At 56.9% G+C, this 16321-nt stretch overlaps 1 protein-coding gene across 1 annotated transcript in view; it reads right to left on the bottom strand.

Annotated features, from left to right (window-relative positions):
• COL18A1 (collagen type XVIII alpha 1 chain) overlaps positions 1 to 10090 on the bottom strand; it is a 30828-nt gene extending 20738 nt beyond the window's left edge. Inside the window, 2 exon segments of the mRNA XM_048953278.1 lie at positions 9810 to 9886; positions 9969 to 10090. Of these exon segments, the coding sequence (XP_048809235.1) occupies positions 9810 to 9886; positions 9969 to 9979 (88 nt within the window). The 5' untranslated portion in view covers positions 9980 to 10090.
• Between the last annotated feature and the right edge of the window lie 6231 nt (positions 10091 to 16321).

The raw sequence follows: 16321 nt of genomic DNA, 5'->3' as shown, positions 1-16321 counted from the left end.
GCACACAGGGATGCTGCCCTGTCTGTGCATGTTCTCCTGCGTGAGTGCTGCTGGGGAAGTGACAAAACCTCAGCGCTAGGCCAGCAGACAGGCTGCAGGCGGAGCATTCAAGCACCGAGCAGAACAAAATCCAGCAACTGTCAGAGACAGATGGTATCTTTAAAACCTATCAATGTTTGGGATTTTAATCTCTTCCTATCCGAAAGCACAAACAACAGTTAAAAGGCACTCATCAGGACGCACGCGTAAGAGGCCTAAGGATATTGCTACATCTCGCTGACCTCCCATGCAGACAGCGGGACAGACAGCGGGACAGACAGCGGGACAGACAGCGGGACAGACAGCGGGACAGGCACCCGGCAGCAGTGAGCAGCAGCAGAAAGGTGGCTCAGCAGCTGCACCCAGGACAGGGACACCGATATCCCCAGCGCTGCACACTGTCCCTATCCCAGGGATCCTGCAGCATCTTTGGAACAACACCAAACACAAATTCAGTCCATAAAGGCGACGTACATGAGCCCAGCCTTCCAAATCCTGGCAAAGGGCAGTGCTTTTTGCAGGGGAAAAGGACGCTGCATGGCTGCAAGGTATCGCGTATGCCAGCAGCTGCTGAGGCTGGTGACGCAGGTGGTGGCTCAGGGAGGATGCAACCCGCAGCCACACAGCACCGCCGAGACCCCTGGACCGCAGCAGCGTTCCTAAACATTTACTCATGGAGAGACAGAAACTTCCTCCCAGCGAATTCCTCGATAAGATAAACCATTAAAATGTCACGACTGCCTGGGGGAGCGATCAAATCATCCAGGGGATAACAAACAGCCTGGGTGCACCACTGCAGTGGGATGCACCCAACCCAGGGCTCCCACACACCTTCAATGAGCATTGGAACCGAAGTGCCCTAAGCCTGGCCCACGTGTCCCCTCTTGCGACCCTGGCCACGGGGTCATTGATGCCCACCAGGGCATCGGGGCTACTCACTGAGGAAGTGTCTGTCAGTCCTCATGGGAAATATGCAGACTATGGCAGCAGGCACGGCAGAGCTGACACCAAGCAAACAATCTCCCCTCCATCCTCCCTGGCGAGACTAAAAATACCACCGAGCCGCTTCCTTGGGGAGCAGCACAGGACGGGTCAGGTCCCAGCAAAGGCACCATGTGTTGACCTCGTAACGTTACCCAGCCCAATCGGAGGGCAGCAATATGCTGGCAGCTCCCTTCTTCTCAGCACATCCCGCAGAGCAGGCTTTGTCTGCTAGGCGGGGAGCAGGCCGGGGGGCACCAGCTCTGCTTCCCATCACTGCGGGGCCGCCCGACAGCCAGGAGATAAGGCAGCGGGAGGCGAGGCAAGGAATGTGCCCCCTTCCTGCCCCCATGGCAATGCATCACCCTGCAGACTAAGTGTTCCCTGGAGGGGGGGAAAGGCACAGAGCCCACTCTAAGCCACCTCCATCCTGGTACTGGTGTGCCACACTTTACCACCACTGGCAGACTTCCTCCTCTGAGTGGGAGCACACAGCATTGGGCACTCCTCTGCCCTATCCCCCCAGGAATTCCCAAACCACAATTGCATTCCTGGAATTCCTGCAGCCCCCAGGGAGGTGCCGGGAGCATGGGGGTGATGGGAGGGTGTTGGTTCCCAGCTCTGCTCTGGACAGGGCAGCCAGGTGCTGTTTTCAGACACCTCCTTACCTGCAAATACAGGGCACAGGAGCTCTGCAGAAAGAGGAGCTTGGGAACCAACTTGAAGCAAAGAGCAATGCTAAGCTGTCGAGAAAGATCTGCCTGGGTAGGGGCTGGCCAGGGCTCAGACAAAGCCTTCCAGTGTTATGAGGAGAAGGAAACACAGCCTGCATCTCCTGCAAGTGCATCTCCAGCACACAGCACCTGAAGGGCACTGTGTCCACCCTGCCTGGGATATCTGCATCCAGGTCTCACCCCGCAGCAAAGGAACCCTAGGCATTCCCTTGCACAGCCAGGTGGTGGGGAGCTCTACTCTGCCAGGCAACCGGAGGAAAAAGAAGGCATAGGGAGGGCCTGACCCCAGAGACCACCCTTCAGTTGCCCTTGATGTCCACGCTGACACCCTGACACTCAGGGGCTTTGTGTGCCTCGAGCCTCAGGGCACTGCTAACAAGGCTCTATGCCCTTCCACCTCTCTGCACTCCTTGTACAACACCCCATCTGTGCTGTTGGCTTTGGCATCTTTTTCCCAATCTTTCACAAGTGCCCACCAAGCTGTGACATCCCGCCTCAGCAGCGCATCCCTGTCCCATCCGGGCTGCCAGCCCAGTGCAGGGTCACCACGCTCCACACCATGCCCTGGCACGGCTCCGGTACTGCAGCGAGATGCTGGGAGCAGCCTTCAGCAGCATCACCCTGCCCTTGAACCTGCCCTGCCACACACATCATAGGGCTCAGTGCCTTGAAATGCGTCTGTCTCGTGGCAATGTGATGCCAGTCAAGGTTGCTGCCTTACAAGAGGGTCTTAATTGAAATTGTTGAGGATGTCAACCAACATTTACAGACATTAGGATGAATGGCATCTAATGGCTCTAATTTGCTGCCGGTTGCTCCAGCCTGGCATTCCTGCAAGTACGTCACCATGAACCTTTATGCATGGAAAGGGTTAAAAACACAAAAAAGCCCCACACTACAAACCAGCAGGCATGCCTGGAGTGGGGGATTAGAGAGAATAGGGCCATTTCTCAGCACTGACTATGGCAACATAAATAGAAAAGTAACATTACACTGGAGCCGGGGCCCTTTTGCCCCGCTCTGTCCCTACAATGCCACCATTGTCCAGCTGACAACTGGCAATTTTCCCTGTGTGGGGCTGACATCCTGCAGGCTGGGCATGGCGCTGGGGGACCGCCTTCCCCTCATCTCAAACTGTGCCCCAGCACAGCCAGGGGTACCCGCAGCACCGTCACCGTGCACCCCAGCATCGGAGAGATGCCCCATTGCATCCCATGCCGTGCTGCTTTCAAAGTCCACTTGCAGGGCTTGACTTTGCAGGGAGCAAGGATGGGAGAGCAGCAATAAGGCAAGCAGAGGGATGTGGCATTTTCCCATTGTGAACAACAGCACGGAGCAAGCAGAGGGCAAATGCGGGAGGCGGCTGCGCGCCCCAAGCACCACAAGCAGCTGCTCCAGGATTCTTTCTTCTGCATTTTAATTATACAACCACTCAAGTTTCTTCCTAATGGGAATGCTGAAAACCAGTTTTTCCTGCAGCAAGGCCAACTCCACAAACGCTAGCAGTGACCTGTGAAAAAAGCCCCATAAATCAACACGGCAATGTCTTTCCCCCCCCTCCCTTGCAGCATCACCACTACTATTTCACTGGTTTTTTTCCACTGTTTTAGCTTTTTTTTGTTTTTGTTTTATTTTCTGAGTTTATGGTTGTTGTTTTTTTTCCAAGGAAAGCATCTGTAAGTAAATAAACCACTCTGAAGACTCCACAAAACCACCTTCAGCACCGCAGCATCCCTCATGCCCACAGCCACGTGGCTGCTCCTAGGATGAGGTACTTCATGTGGAGCAAGCAAACCCCAGACTTCCAAGCAAATCCCAAACCTCCCCTCCTGGCTGCTGCTGGGCAGCAGACAAAGGGCGCTGAATTAGCAATTCCCCAGTGAGAGCTTGGTGCTGCTAGAGCTGAAAAGAGAAAAGGGGGAGGGGAAAAAAATAAATAAATAAAAGAGGAAGGAAAAAAAACAAAACACCAGCAGAAAAGTTGACGTACGCAGGAACTGGCTGCGGGACTCCATGCAAGATGCAGCGTGCCCGCTGAGCACCCAGCCCAGCAGCGGGGAGCACCCAGCGCTGCCGGCACAGAGCCCAGCACACCGTAGTGGTGGTGCTGGGATGTGGTGCAAGCAATAGGAACAGGCAGCAGGACAAAGGGCGGGGGAACACAGGGCAGGAGAAAGCCCGGAAAGGGGCCGCGGGGAAGGAAAGGGAGCACACAGCAGAGTGCAAGGGGGCATTGTTATTGGCCGATAATCCGTGCGGCAGACGGTCCTGAGCACAAAACTTGGTCTCAGCCTGTTTAGCTGCCCGGAGATGGGAATTCCCCAAAAGGGACGGCCACGGCCAGCCTTGAGGCTCAGGTGTCAGTCAGTCCCCAGCTGCAGGGTACTTGGACAGACCCTGCTGGCCGCCCTAGCATGCAGCACGCATCCTCTGCCCCCCGCTTCCAAACCCTGTTGCTAGGACACTCGAGGCAGCAGAAATACAGCGCGGGGCGGATTAGCGTCTAGACTGGCTGACCTCTCCCTCTAGGTAGCACCGGGGCAAGAATTGGGCCCCTGGCACTTTCCTTGGAGGAAAGGAAAAAGGGGGCTTTGCGCAGCCCCCAGGAGTGGGAGCAAGGCAGAGGGATGCTGCTGTGCCAAGTGAGCTACCTGAAGCCCATTGCTAGCCGTGGGCCTGCCCAGCAACCGGTGACAAAAGGGCCTTTCATGGAAGGGACATGTCAGCGCCACAGTTAGCAGGGGAAAGGGAAAAAAAAAGAGCTGAAAGAAGATTATTACCTCCAGCGCTGCCTCTGGGGGCTGGAGGCAGCGGGGCCCCTTGCAAACATGTACGTTAACTCTTTAGGTTGAGCCCCGGCAGCAAATAGGGGATGGAGCGCTGCTTCCCATGGCTGCCTGCCATAGGAGCTGGTGGCCTGAGTCCTGCAGAGCAGTCACCAGGTGTGGCAGGGTGGCCAGAAGGTCCCCAGGAGGATGGCTCTGGTCCCAGTGCAGAGGGAAATAAGGCTCCCTGCTGCCAGCCAGCTGCTGCAGGTGCAGAGCATAGAGTCGTAGACTCGTAAAACAATTCAGGTTAAAAAAAGACCTCTAAGATCATGTACTCCAACCGTCCCCGATAAGCCCACTCCCAGCAAGGTCTTCCTGCCAGCACAGCTACGTTCTTGCCCCAAGAATAAGAGAAGAGCCTTCACTTTCACAGAGAAACCAGCTCAGAAATATCCCTCCTCCGACTCACAAAAGTGCATTTTGGGGATACATTTCCATTCTGAAATAGAATCATAGAAACATAAAGGTTGGAAAAGACCACTAAGATCATCGACTCCGACCCATCATGTTGACTGACCACATCCCTCAGTGCCACATCTCCACAGTTCTTGGACACCTCCAGGGACCAGGACTCAACCACCTTCCTGTGCAGCCTGTGCCAATGCATTAACACTCTTTCTGAGATGAAGTTCTTCCTAATATCCAACCTGAACCTCCCCTGATGCAACTTGAGGCCATTACCTCATGTCCTATGGCTCCAGCACTGGACCAGAACCATGGAGCCAGCAGGGAGTAAGGCCATTTTCCTCCTGGTGATACCAGGTGCTGCACAAAGGGAAGCAACCCACTCCCTTTGGGAAGGCAGAGCTGCAGAGAACAGTGCCTTGGCTCCTTTCTATCATCTCCGTAGCCAGAGATGCAGGAATTTGCTACACAGCACCATCTTATCGCGTGGTGTCGTGCTTGGAAACCTCCTCCAGGAGTCTGTGCAGATCCCATCCTCCTCTTGCAGCCTCTGGTTACATCGTCACGCCAGGCTGACAATGGCACCTTTGGGCTTATCTCGTGGGGGTGGCAGCACTATAGCCTGCAGCTGATACCCCTCTGTGGGCTTGAGATGGCGCACAGTGGGGCTTTTCTCCTCCACATGCCCAGGGTGAAATCCAAAGCCAGCAGTGCATTTTCCCTTCTGCTGCTGTGCCCAAGGAGGGAGCGCTCCTGGTGAGACCTGGGCTCCCCCAGAGCACCCATCCCTCCCTGCTGCCTCCCAATAGGTCCCCGGAGCCACTGCGCCCTGTGCCAGGGGTGCCTGTCAGCTCCTTATCTGGGGTTATCAGAAAGGTGCCGCTTATCCAAAAGTCAACAATCCCCGGCTCAATCAAGTTACAGCCTAATGAGGGAGGTGGAAAAAAAAATAACCTGTTTAACTGCAGTGTTTACTGGAGGGGAGGCAGGTGGCTCACTTACGGACTGTAAAACTGGAGACGGCTTCAAGGGCATCTGGGCAGGCAGACAGAATGATGATGGGAGATTGCTGGGGCCGCCCCCAGGTGCTCTGCTGCTTCCCCCCCTCTCACAGCCTAGCACAGGGCCAGGGGAGCAGCCCCATCTTCCAGTCCCAGGGCCCGGGAGGAAGAAACCAGCGGATGGAGCTTGGGAATATAACAAAAATACAATAAAAGTCACTAATGACAAATTTCCATCTAAAAGGGGCCGGGATGCGGTGCCAAAAAAAGCAATAAAAATTCCACCAGAGCAACCTTTTTAAGTGCAAACGGGATGTCACAGAGCAGATGTTGCTCACTGAGAGCCCCACTGCTGCCCTCAGTCCTCTCCCAGACTCCCCTGCTCTGACATTTCCCCCCGTGCTCCCAGCCCACGCCGACACAGCTCCGAAAGCTCCCAATAACCGCATAAATGTCCAAACCAGTTCCTAATCCCACTTAGCTCCCTGATTCAATTACATTCTGGCAAGAAACACTGCGGGTCAATCAAGCCCTATGCTGAGAGCCAAAAAACGCAGTGCTACCACACACCTTCCTACATCCGCACAGCCAGCACCCCACAGACCAAAGGGGTGTAGGGCAGAGCTGGGCTTGCCCCCAAGGGCTGCCTGCAGCCCAGGGGTGCTCTTAGGGTTCCCAGCACTTCCTCAAACGCCACCAGATACTCTGGAAGATCATTAAAATGCTTTATTAATCCCATACCTCTGGGCTGCTGATTCACATCCGATGCTTAATCCTAGATGTCTCCTTCAGCACTTTGAACTCAGTGGCTTATGCCAGAACTCATTCTGCACTGGGGAAGCTCTCGGCTTCTGGACAAGACGCGACGCGCTCGGTCGGGCCGCCACGTAGGGGCTCAGAGCATCACTCTGAGCATAGCACAGGAGAGGACTGTTTCCCAGCACTAGGTGCCTACTTTTGGGTTTTGTTTGTTGTTTTAGTGCCTGGCAATAGCCCTTGCAGGGCTGTTCCCCCGAGTGCCTGTCCTCTCTAAGTGTTCAGGCTCACTATTTCAGCAGCGCCTACATCGTAATGAAATAAACAGTGTAAGGAGACGTTCTTGCTGCTGTGGACCAAAACAAATAACAAGAGTTGCCAAAGAGGGGCTGCTCTGCAGGGCACAAACAGCACTGCCCCAGGTCTTGGCAGTGCTCGTGCCAGCAGCCACTGTGCCAAGGGCGTGTGCCATGGCCCCATGCATCCAGGAGGGCTCAGCTCCCATTCCCCCGCAGATATCTGTGATCCAGCAGGGCTGCAGGATGCTGCGGATGGATTGAGTCCAGCCCAGAGCTGCAAGACCACGGAGAAAGTCAGGGTCAGGTCGCTTGCTGAAAGGGAAGGGAAGATGAACGCTGCCTGAGAGTGCAGCACTACTCATCTCTTTTTACACTGAGTTCCCAGCTCCAAAGCACAAGGCACTGCGGGGCCATGAAGGCTGGCAGCCATTCCGCAGAGCTCTGCCAGCAGCCTGGGCAGGGGCTGGGTGCTGACATGAGAGACACGTGGTCCCTGTCCTTGGCCAGCCAGCAGATGGGCAACACCAAGGCACTTCTGCTCATGGGCAGCAGTTGGGATGCTCAATGCGGAGCTCCTCCTAACCTAAAGCAGCACCTGCTGGTGCCACCTGCGGCACGCTCCTCACCCAGCCCTCCTCCTTGTCAGGAGAAATTGCTCAAATAATGTTTGCGAAAGCACAGATCCACCTGTCAGAAATCCCCACAAGCCTATGCCAAAGCAGTTATGTCACAGGCCATAAATCTCTTTGCACAGCACCTGCTTCACCTCTGAGGGCTCGTGCTTGTGAGGCACCCGAGCCATGGAGGCCAACGAGCCAGCGAGGACGGAAATACACAGAGCATGAGCTGCCAGCAGCATGTCACTCTGGCACCTGCTGCATTCAGCAGCACAAGAGACAGCTGATCACAGCTGTCCAGGTGTTGTCTGCTTCCTATCACCACCAGCTTGACCTCAGTGTTCTGGCCCAGCATAGAATCACAGAATGGTTATATTGGAACAGACCGAAAGCCCACTCAGTTCCAATCCCATGCTGAGGGCTGGTTGCCCTGCACCAGATCAGGCTGCCCAAGGCACCTTCAGGGATAGGAGCTCCAAAAATGGGATGGAAGCTCCTCATCACAGCTCCAACAATAATGAAGAGAAACCCAACGTACAGCAGGCTGCAGCATTGTCCCAATTTCCCTGCGTTCTCAGGATGGGACACACAGTGGCATCCCAGCAGCATCCCTGCCCCAAACTCCTGCTCCATGCCACTCTGAGGGATCTCCAGGGAAAAAAAAAAAAGCCCAGCTCCAGGCAGCTCAGCTCCCAAATTTGCAAGAAAGGCAGATAAACAGAAAGGTTATCTCCTCGCCAGGACGGCCTTCAGAGCAAACATTCCCGAGGAGCCCATCACAAAGAAGGGCTGGCAGAACAGGCCCTGCAGTCCTTGGACATTGAACCAAGGGGAACAAAAAAGGAAGGAAAAAAAAAAAAAAAAGCCACACTGAGACATGTTCAAATTCTTTAAAACCCGATTCGCAGCTTGCCACTGGGAGCTGGCCAAGTCAGTGGGACGAGACGGGCACTTCCCTGCCAGCCCTGCTGCTGTGCCTACCGAGTCTGGACAAAGTGGGGGGACCCTGAGGGCAGCGGGGACACGGCCCTGGGCCAGGTACAGCTCCGTCACCTGGAGCCAGGGTGGGAAGGACACGAGGAGCCATTTCTGCTCCAAATAGCCACCCTTAGAGCAGTGCCCAGCCCTGCAGCTTGGCTGTGCTGGACACTCTCCAGAGACCTAAAATAGTCGATTCGGGATTTTGCATGGGAATAATTTTCTCCCTCTGGAGACGTCTTTGTTGCTGAGATCCCTGGGGACCCACGGCCCAGACAGCAGTGTCACGAGCCCAGTCTGGGGCGCCTGGAAAACCTCTCCCCATGCTCCCGGATGGGTTCCAGCAGTGCCAGGCATCCCTCCTGCTGGCTGCACCCAGTGCCTGCAGCGCAGCCCGAGCCGAAAGCTGTACCTAGATGGCATAAAGCCTCGCTCCAGTAAACAATCCACAGATTTCACAGCCCAGCATCTGTTGACTTCCAGCTCGCCCGTACCTGAGCAGCCTCCCACAAACTGGCGGCGGGATGAAGGAGGGGCAGCAGCCGAACCTCCCGACCTGCGGAGAGGTGGGAGCGCTCCGTGTGGGACACGGAGAGCCGCCCTCGCCCGTTGTGGGTCAGCGCTCACAGCGCTCGGCCGCTCCGCAAACAGGCTGCAGGCAAGCCAAGCCTCCCCGAGCGTAATGTACCGGCTCGTGCCTCGTGGGGAGGGAGGACTTGGAAAACTGAGCTTCATTCTGCGTCTTCGAGGGCGCGCGCAGCCCGGGGGGCAGCGGTTCCCCATAGGGCAGAGGGATCCCTCACGGCACGTCGGGGCACCGCGCGTCTCCCAGCGCTGCCCCAGCGAGGACCCGCGGATTGGGCACCTCCGGCGCACGGCTGTTCTGGGGCACGGAACCACAGAATCACAGGACTTCCCGAGACGGAAAGGGCCCATCAGAATCACAGAATCTTACTCCTGGGCAACGCCGGCCCGCCCGCCCCGCGGCCACGCGTCGCTCCCTCCGGCCGCTCGCTCATCAGACGAAGCAGCGGATGGGGCGCACGGGGACGCAGCTCCATCTACCCACCCCTCCATCCAACCGTTTCACACGGGCGGCCGCGCTCGCAGAGCACCCCGCGGGCACGGTTCCGGGACCCCCATCCCTCCCCTCTCGCCCCGCGCACGTTACCGGGCTCCTGGGAGGAGGCGGTGAGCAGCAGCAGCACAAAGAGCCCGAGCAGCAGCAGCAGCCTCCGCGGGGCACACCTGCGGAAGGAGAGAGAAGCACAGAGCACGCTGTCAGCCTCGACCCCGTCGCCGGCCCCGCTCCCCCGGCCCCGCCGCTCACCCCGGGCGCATGGTGCCCGCCGCTGCCGGCTATGCGCGGCTCCGCGCGGCACCTCGCGGCTCGGCCCGGCCCGGGGGGGGGCGGAGCGGGACGGGGCGGAGCCGTGGAGGTTTCAGCCCGCCTCCAGCCCCCGGTACCGGGCTGCGAGGGCCGCGTTGGGCGGAGGAGGCGCGGCTCGGTTGCCCCCGAGCATCCTCGACGTGCTCCGGTGCTCCTATTTCTTCTCTCTGCAGCCCCGCACACAAAAAAAGAAGAAAAAAAGAAAAAAAGAAGTGCCACACCTCGCTTTGTCCTGTGCGGCACTTTGGTGCCCCGCGGCAGCGTGCTTCAGGAACGCGAGCCTGGAAACTTCCAGGGGATCCAGGACTGATGGCAAAGGCGGTGTCTGAGCTAAGTGAAATAACACACGAGGCAAAACCCACAACGGGGGCGAGAGTGTGAGCCCGGAGCTGCCTTTTGTTTGGGTGATCCCGCGTGGCCAGGGCTCTTACATTTCCCCTTTCCAGCCTGGATGCCTTTCTGCCAGGTGGAGGCTGCACTGCGCTGCACCTGAGCCTGTGCAAAAGCAATACGTGGCAGCCCCGAGCCCAACCCCCAGGCTGCCATTGTGCATGGGGCTTTTGGGGCTGCGGGAGGCATTGGGCCTGGATGGTGCTTAGGAAACCTTGAAAACTTCAGCTGATTCGAGTGACTGGGGCAGGCTGAAGCCCACCATCACCCTTTGGCTGCCTTCCTCCCTCCCCATGCTGCCAGTAGGTCACCGTCCCCCCCGCACAGCCCTCCTCGCACCATCCTGGCTGCCACCAGGGAAGTTTCCCACCATAAAATGTCCTCCTGCTGCGCTTTCAAGTTGGAGAGCCGCAGAGGACAGATAATGAGGCTCATCTTTTCCCAAGCAAACAAGCGCTGCCCACCAGGGGGGAAGCTGCCAGGGAGGCAGCTCTTTCAAAAGCCAACCAAATGGAAACCAGCAGCGCTTCCATGGCGGTGGTGCCCCAGCCCAAAGGGCCTCCTGCCCCGCAGGCTTCAGGCTCCAGCAAAGTTTTGGCATTTCTTCTCTCCACACAGCTCCTCCAGGGCCCTGCTGTCCCCTCACACCCTGTGCCTCTGGGTGGCCTCCGTATGGGCACCCCAGTGCCATCGTCTGGACAGAGGGGCTGTGCTGGATCCCGGCACACCGCTCTCAGCAGCTCTGCGGCTGGGATAGCACAGCAGCCAACAAGTGTCACCCTGGCAACCCTGCGGGATGACGAGGCTGTTTCTCCCTCCTTTCAGTGGAGAAGGGGGGTTTGGAAATGCCGATGTCTCCAGCAGAGCTCCGACACGCTTGGCCTGCCTCCGCCTCCTCCTCCTGCGCGGTGGCTGTGAGCAGCAGCGTGTCCCAGGCTGCCAATGTCCCCAGCAGCCATGGCCCGTGTGCTGGCGCCTGCAGACCCCGTGAACCGTGGCTGCCAGCACTGCTGAGAGCCGGCTGCTTGAGCAGCGCTGCTGTGCAACGCAGCTTGTGTGGTGGAAGCGGGCTGGTGTCCTGGTCCTGGTGCCGCCAGGCTCCTCGTGGGGGGCTGTGTTTGGAGGCTGGGGAGCAGCAGGGGCTGTCGGGCAGTGAGGAGCAAGGAGGCAAAGCGCGATATTTGGCAAGCGGCCTTGCAGGAAAACAAAGGCTGAAGCAATGCAAAGAGAGCAGAATACCACGAGTAGCAGGATGTCCTGCCTGTGCCCGCCTGCAGCCTTTTCCTGCGCTGTTTGTTGGGGTTCAATCCCCGGTGCTGGGTGGCGGCCTGAGGATGAGGCAGCTCGGGAACATCCACCACGGTGAACCCTGCTGGAGGCTTTGCATTCTTCCCATGGGAAGAAGCAGGGGTCATAAACTCCCCCATAGGAACCCCGGGGTCTGTACCTGTGTGAGATGTAGGGAGGGTTTCCTGGGTTGTTCTCCGTGGGGAGTCTGAGCAGCGAGCATCCAGTAACACACAAGGTATCAGCGTCTCACTCCTGTCTGCAAAAGGCATCCCCACTTCCAGAGCTGAAACACGCAGAGGTGGGCGTTTGGGTAGGACCCAAGGAGCTGAGACAGGGAGTGGGGATAATTGGAAACCCAGATATCCCAGCAAAGAGGAAATCTGGCAAACGCGAGAGCTTGGCCGAGCATGTTACCCTTCCATGTGCGTGGGGGTGAGCTGATCCTGGGGAGAGGGAGCATCAGGAGCCCACCCACACCCTTCCTGTTGGTGCAGAGAGGCAGGATAGTGCCGATGGCTGTGGCTCAGCAGGGCTGTGAAAGCCATGCGATCAGCATGGCTCATGTTGAGCAGGGCTCAGGCTAGATAGAAGGAGGTGGGTGAAGGGGCAATGACCCCAGGGGTGGAGATCCCCATGCAGTGTCAGAAGGGCCCAGCCACATGTCCCCCCTGCTCCCTGCTGTGGGGTGGTGCCCGCTGCACCCCGTGTGGCTGCCTCCAGGCATGGGCACCCAGTGTGTATCCCACAGCCTCATCCCTTCCTTCCAGCTCCTCCGTGAGTCATCCACTCAACGGGGAAACCAATACTTGTGCACACATCAGCTGAAGCACACAGAAAAGCATTTCATGGGAACTGGGCCGAGGCAGATGCTTCTTGCATGCCTCATCCATGTGGCTCGCCCTTAGGTCTCTTCGCCTCTCAGCTGGGTGTGGGAAATGGCACTTGTCTGCCTTCCTGCCGTGCCTGTGTGATGCCAGGGGGAGCTGGGGAGGGCAGATTTTCACAGCTGTGCAAAGCCCTGGTGCAAGCATGTCCTAGAACAACACGTGGGTCTGGTCCCTAGCCTTAAAGAGGTGCCTTGCAGCTGGGGGCAGCCCACAGAGGAACCCCTATGAGGATTTGGGGCATGGAGCTGTTGGATGGGAAAGAGCATACTGGAAGGGGCTCAGGTGAGGGGTGAGAGAGCAGGAAGAGGAAAGGTGGAGGGCCACATGCCCCCAGAGTTGGTGGGTGAGGGGATGCAGAGATGTCAGCACCACATCCTGTGACACCATCGTTAGATGAAGGCTGGGAGCAGACCCAAGTAGGTATTTCTGTCCCTGTAGTGCATGCCTGGAGCTTGCTGCTGGGATGGGATGTGGAGGTGGGTAGGACCTGCAGGTCTGGCAAGCAAGAAGGGAAATGCATGGCCAGGCAGTCAGTGAACAGGTCTCTTCTACCTCAAAAACCACAACCCAGCATCAGACCTGCTACCCTTTCCCAGCCCTTCCGGAGACCTCTTTAAAAGCAGTTTATTTTTAACACAAGAGCATGTTCCTCCCGCTTCCTGCATTGACGGACAGGTGCTTGATTGAGCAGGGGGAGAGCCTTGAACGTGGGGCCATGCAAGATGAGATTGGCAGGAGGGAGCAGGCTCTGGCACGGCGACAGCACTGAGCCCGTGCTGCAGTTTGGGAGATGCCCATGAGCAGCACTGTTGGCTTGCTGGACTTGATGCTAACAAGCTGCTGTTAGCACAGTGGCATGCGGTGGGAGGACATATGGGTCACAGTGCACAGCAGTGCCTGGCAGAGCAGCCAGCAGAGAGCTGGAGGCAGTGCATGGTGTGCACAGCCCCTGTGCTGGGAGCAGAGCCACAGCTACGTTTTCCTTCTGTGCAGGCAACAGCAAGAGCAGACAGCCCTACAACCTGGGGTCCCGGCAGTGCTGCTGTCTTGGTGCCTTTCCAGAATATATGTGGCATCTCCCCTGAAACAATCAGATAAGCCTCAGAAAAAAAGAAAAAAAAAGAAAAAAAAAATTGAAATCCCTGCTCCAGCAGGACTCAAAATAGGAGCCGTTTCCTCCCTGGGAAGAGGAAATGCCTCACTCCCCACGGAGCATCTCGTGATGGCTGGTGCTGTGGGACCATCCTGGCCACACTCCTACTGACCATCAGCATTTCCCACCCCTTTCTGGCCCAGTGGGTGCTGCAGGAGGTGCTCCTCCAGCCTGCCCACAACCATCCTGCTCTCCCTCTTTTTCCCAGTTTGCTTTCCCTTTGACGAACCTTCTGCTCTCCAGTACCAACCCTGGCTCTGTGCTCCCTGTTCTTTCCCAGCTGCTGCGTGAGGTCTTCACGGCCCTATTTGCTCTTTGGTACACGTTGCACTGTGGCTCTGAGTACAGCATTTCCCTTCAGCCCCTTGGCAGCGCGGAGGCCTCTGGCTTTGTGGACCACAGTGTTGGGAAATCTGGGATGGGCCTCTTTCTTCTTTCTTTTTTTGACACATATTCTTACACAGTCTCTCGCCTTGCTATTGAATAGCCGCGTGATGGATTTCTTCTGCCTGCTCTTCCTTACCACAAAATTAAAACCAAGTGGTTTCCCAGCTGTCCCAGAGCTGTGTCCCATGTGCTGTGTGGGAGCTGGTTTGGGAGGGCATCTTCCCCCTGGCCATTCCCAGACCGCTTCTGGAGGAATGACAGCGTTTATTGCATTAAAAGGTTTTGTCCTTACCTTCTGTGTCCTGCGCATCCCAAAAGGTGCCAAGGAGCCAGGACACACAGCTTACACTTTGTCACTCACTACCTTACGTGGAGTGATACCTCTGGCTTCTCTGCTGGGGTCCGAGCATTCCCCTGGCAGCAGGCAAGGGCAGTGAGCATCAGGGCATCCTACTGCAGTTGCTGATGGCATGCAAACAACTGCCACAGGGCACCGCTTCCCCAAAGGGCCTGAACTGCTGCCTGAACTGCTGCCCACCCCCAGAGAAGAAAAGACAGCCCCTTTTCTCCCAGCACTTGCGAGCTGCCTCTGGCTCGTCTTCACTTGCTCAGCAAACACCCCTGAACAGGTCAGCACTTTCTCTACAACAAAACTATGTCAAGAATTTCTCCTGAGGCAGCCGGACCCTTTCCAAAGAGAGTGAGCTGCCAAATTCTGCTTCCCCCACCACCCCCCACAACCCTCCTTCCCTCAGCAGAGAAACAAGGTGCAGGCTTGGCCTCTGAAGGCTCACTGTGCCCTTGTGGCCCCCAGAAGGGGCTCCTCTGCCCTCTCTCAAGCCGTGTCTGCCACTGCTGGCTGGTGGGCTGTGGGTCTCTCCAATGTGCAGACTAAATGGGGGTGGGGGATTCCTGGTCCTGTAATTGGTTTTCCCTCGAGCTGCTTGAGTTTGAAGAGGCTTCTCAAAACTCCATCTCCTGGCTTCTCATGCTCAGACAAGATGTTATGCTTTCCAATAAAAGCCCATTCCTAGCCCTTGCTGCATGGAGAGGCAGTTGCACAGGTGTCCTCACAGGCACACGTTTCACCCTGGGTTCTCTAGAGTTTTTAGAACCTTGTCATAGACCTCTCTGAAGTATGGTAAGCACCAAACAGTGGCCCTGCTCTGCAGAATACCTCCCTCCACCTGCTGACAGCCATCCACCCTGGCTCCATGCTGTGGAGAACAGCCAAGTCTGGCAAGCTGCAGGAGCGTGCCCTCCAGGCACAAACAAACATCCCCTGCGTGGCAAAACCAGCTGTAGCTGAAACTGCTTTTCTCAGTACCTGCAACTTCCTCCCCTGTAGGTGCATGCTGCTGGCTGCAGGTATGAGGCTGCTTACCCACATTGTGTTCTGGGTTCGTGACTTCTCTGTCCCAACACCTCATCCCTTGTGAGAGCACAGCCAACCCTGCCTGGCTCCCAACCCCTGAAGTTGGCTTTTTGGCACATCACCCCAGCAACACAGCTGACAATCATCTGCATCATTCCTCTGGTGATGATTCATCGTAGGAAAGTTGGGTTTCTTCTCCTGCCCATCTGCTGTGAAGGCAAAAGAGCATCTTAATGGGATGTGGCCCTTTGAAAGGGGCTCTTGAAAGCCCAGCGTCCTTGGCCACCCAAGGCTTGGTGACTCAAATGCACTTGCGCTTTCACTGAAGCCAAGACACCAAGTGTTGGAGCTGCTGAGGCCTCTGATGGAGTGAGTGTCTCTGCAAACGTGGCATCAGGTCCTTCCTGAGCCTGGAGATTGACCATGTCAAACAGCCACAAGCTCGTGGGATAGTTATGGGTCATCAGACACGATCACAAGTGCTGAAGAAGAGGCCAGGAACCAAGGATACATTCTGCAATGAGATGTGTGTGAAAGCAGCTGACAGCCAGTCAGCCCTTCTCCAATGGGGTCTCATCTGCTGATGGAATATCAGGTGGTTTCTGTGTTCCAGTTTGTGCCCATTGCTCCTTGTCCTTTTGCTGGGCACCACAGAAAACAGCCTGGCTCCATCCACTTGACTCCCTCCCTTTAGATATTTGTAAGTGTTGATAAGATCCCTCCTCAGTCTTCTCCAGGCTGCACAGCCCCAGCTCCCACAGCCTGTCCTCATGCAGGTGCTCCAGACCCCGACCATCTTTGTGGCCCACCG

The sequence above is a fragment of the Lagopus muta genome, chromosome 8, assembly GCF_023343835.1.
Source record: "Lagopus muta isolate bLagMut1 chromosome 8, bLagMut1 primary, whole genome shotgun sequence".
Classification (NCBI taxonomy): Eukaryota; Metazoa; Chordata; class Aves; order Galliformes; family Phasianidae; genus Lagopus; species Lagopus muta.
The sequence above is the reverse complement of the archived record's forward strand: the minus strand, read 5'-3'. Positions and strand labels throughout refer to the sequence as shown.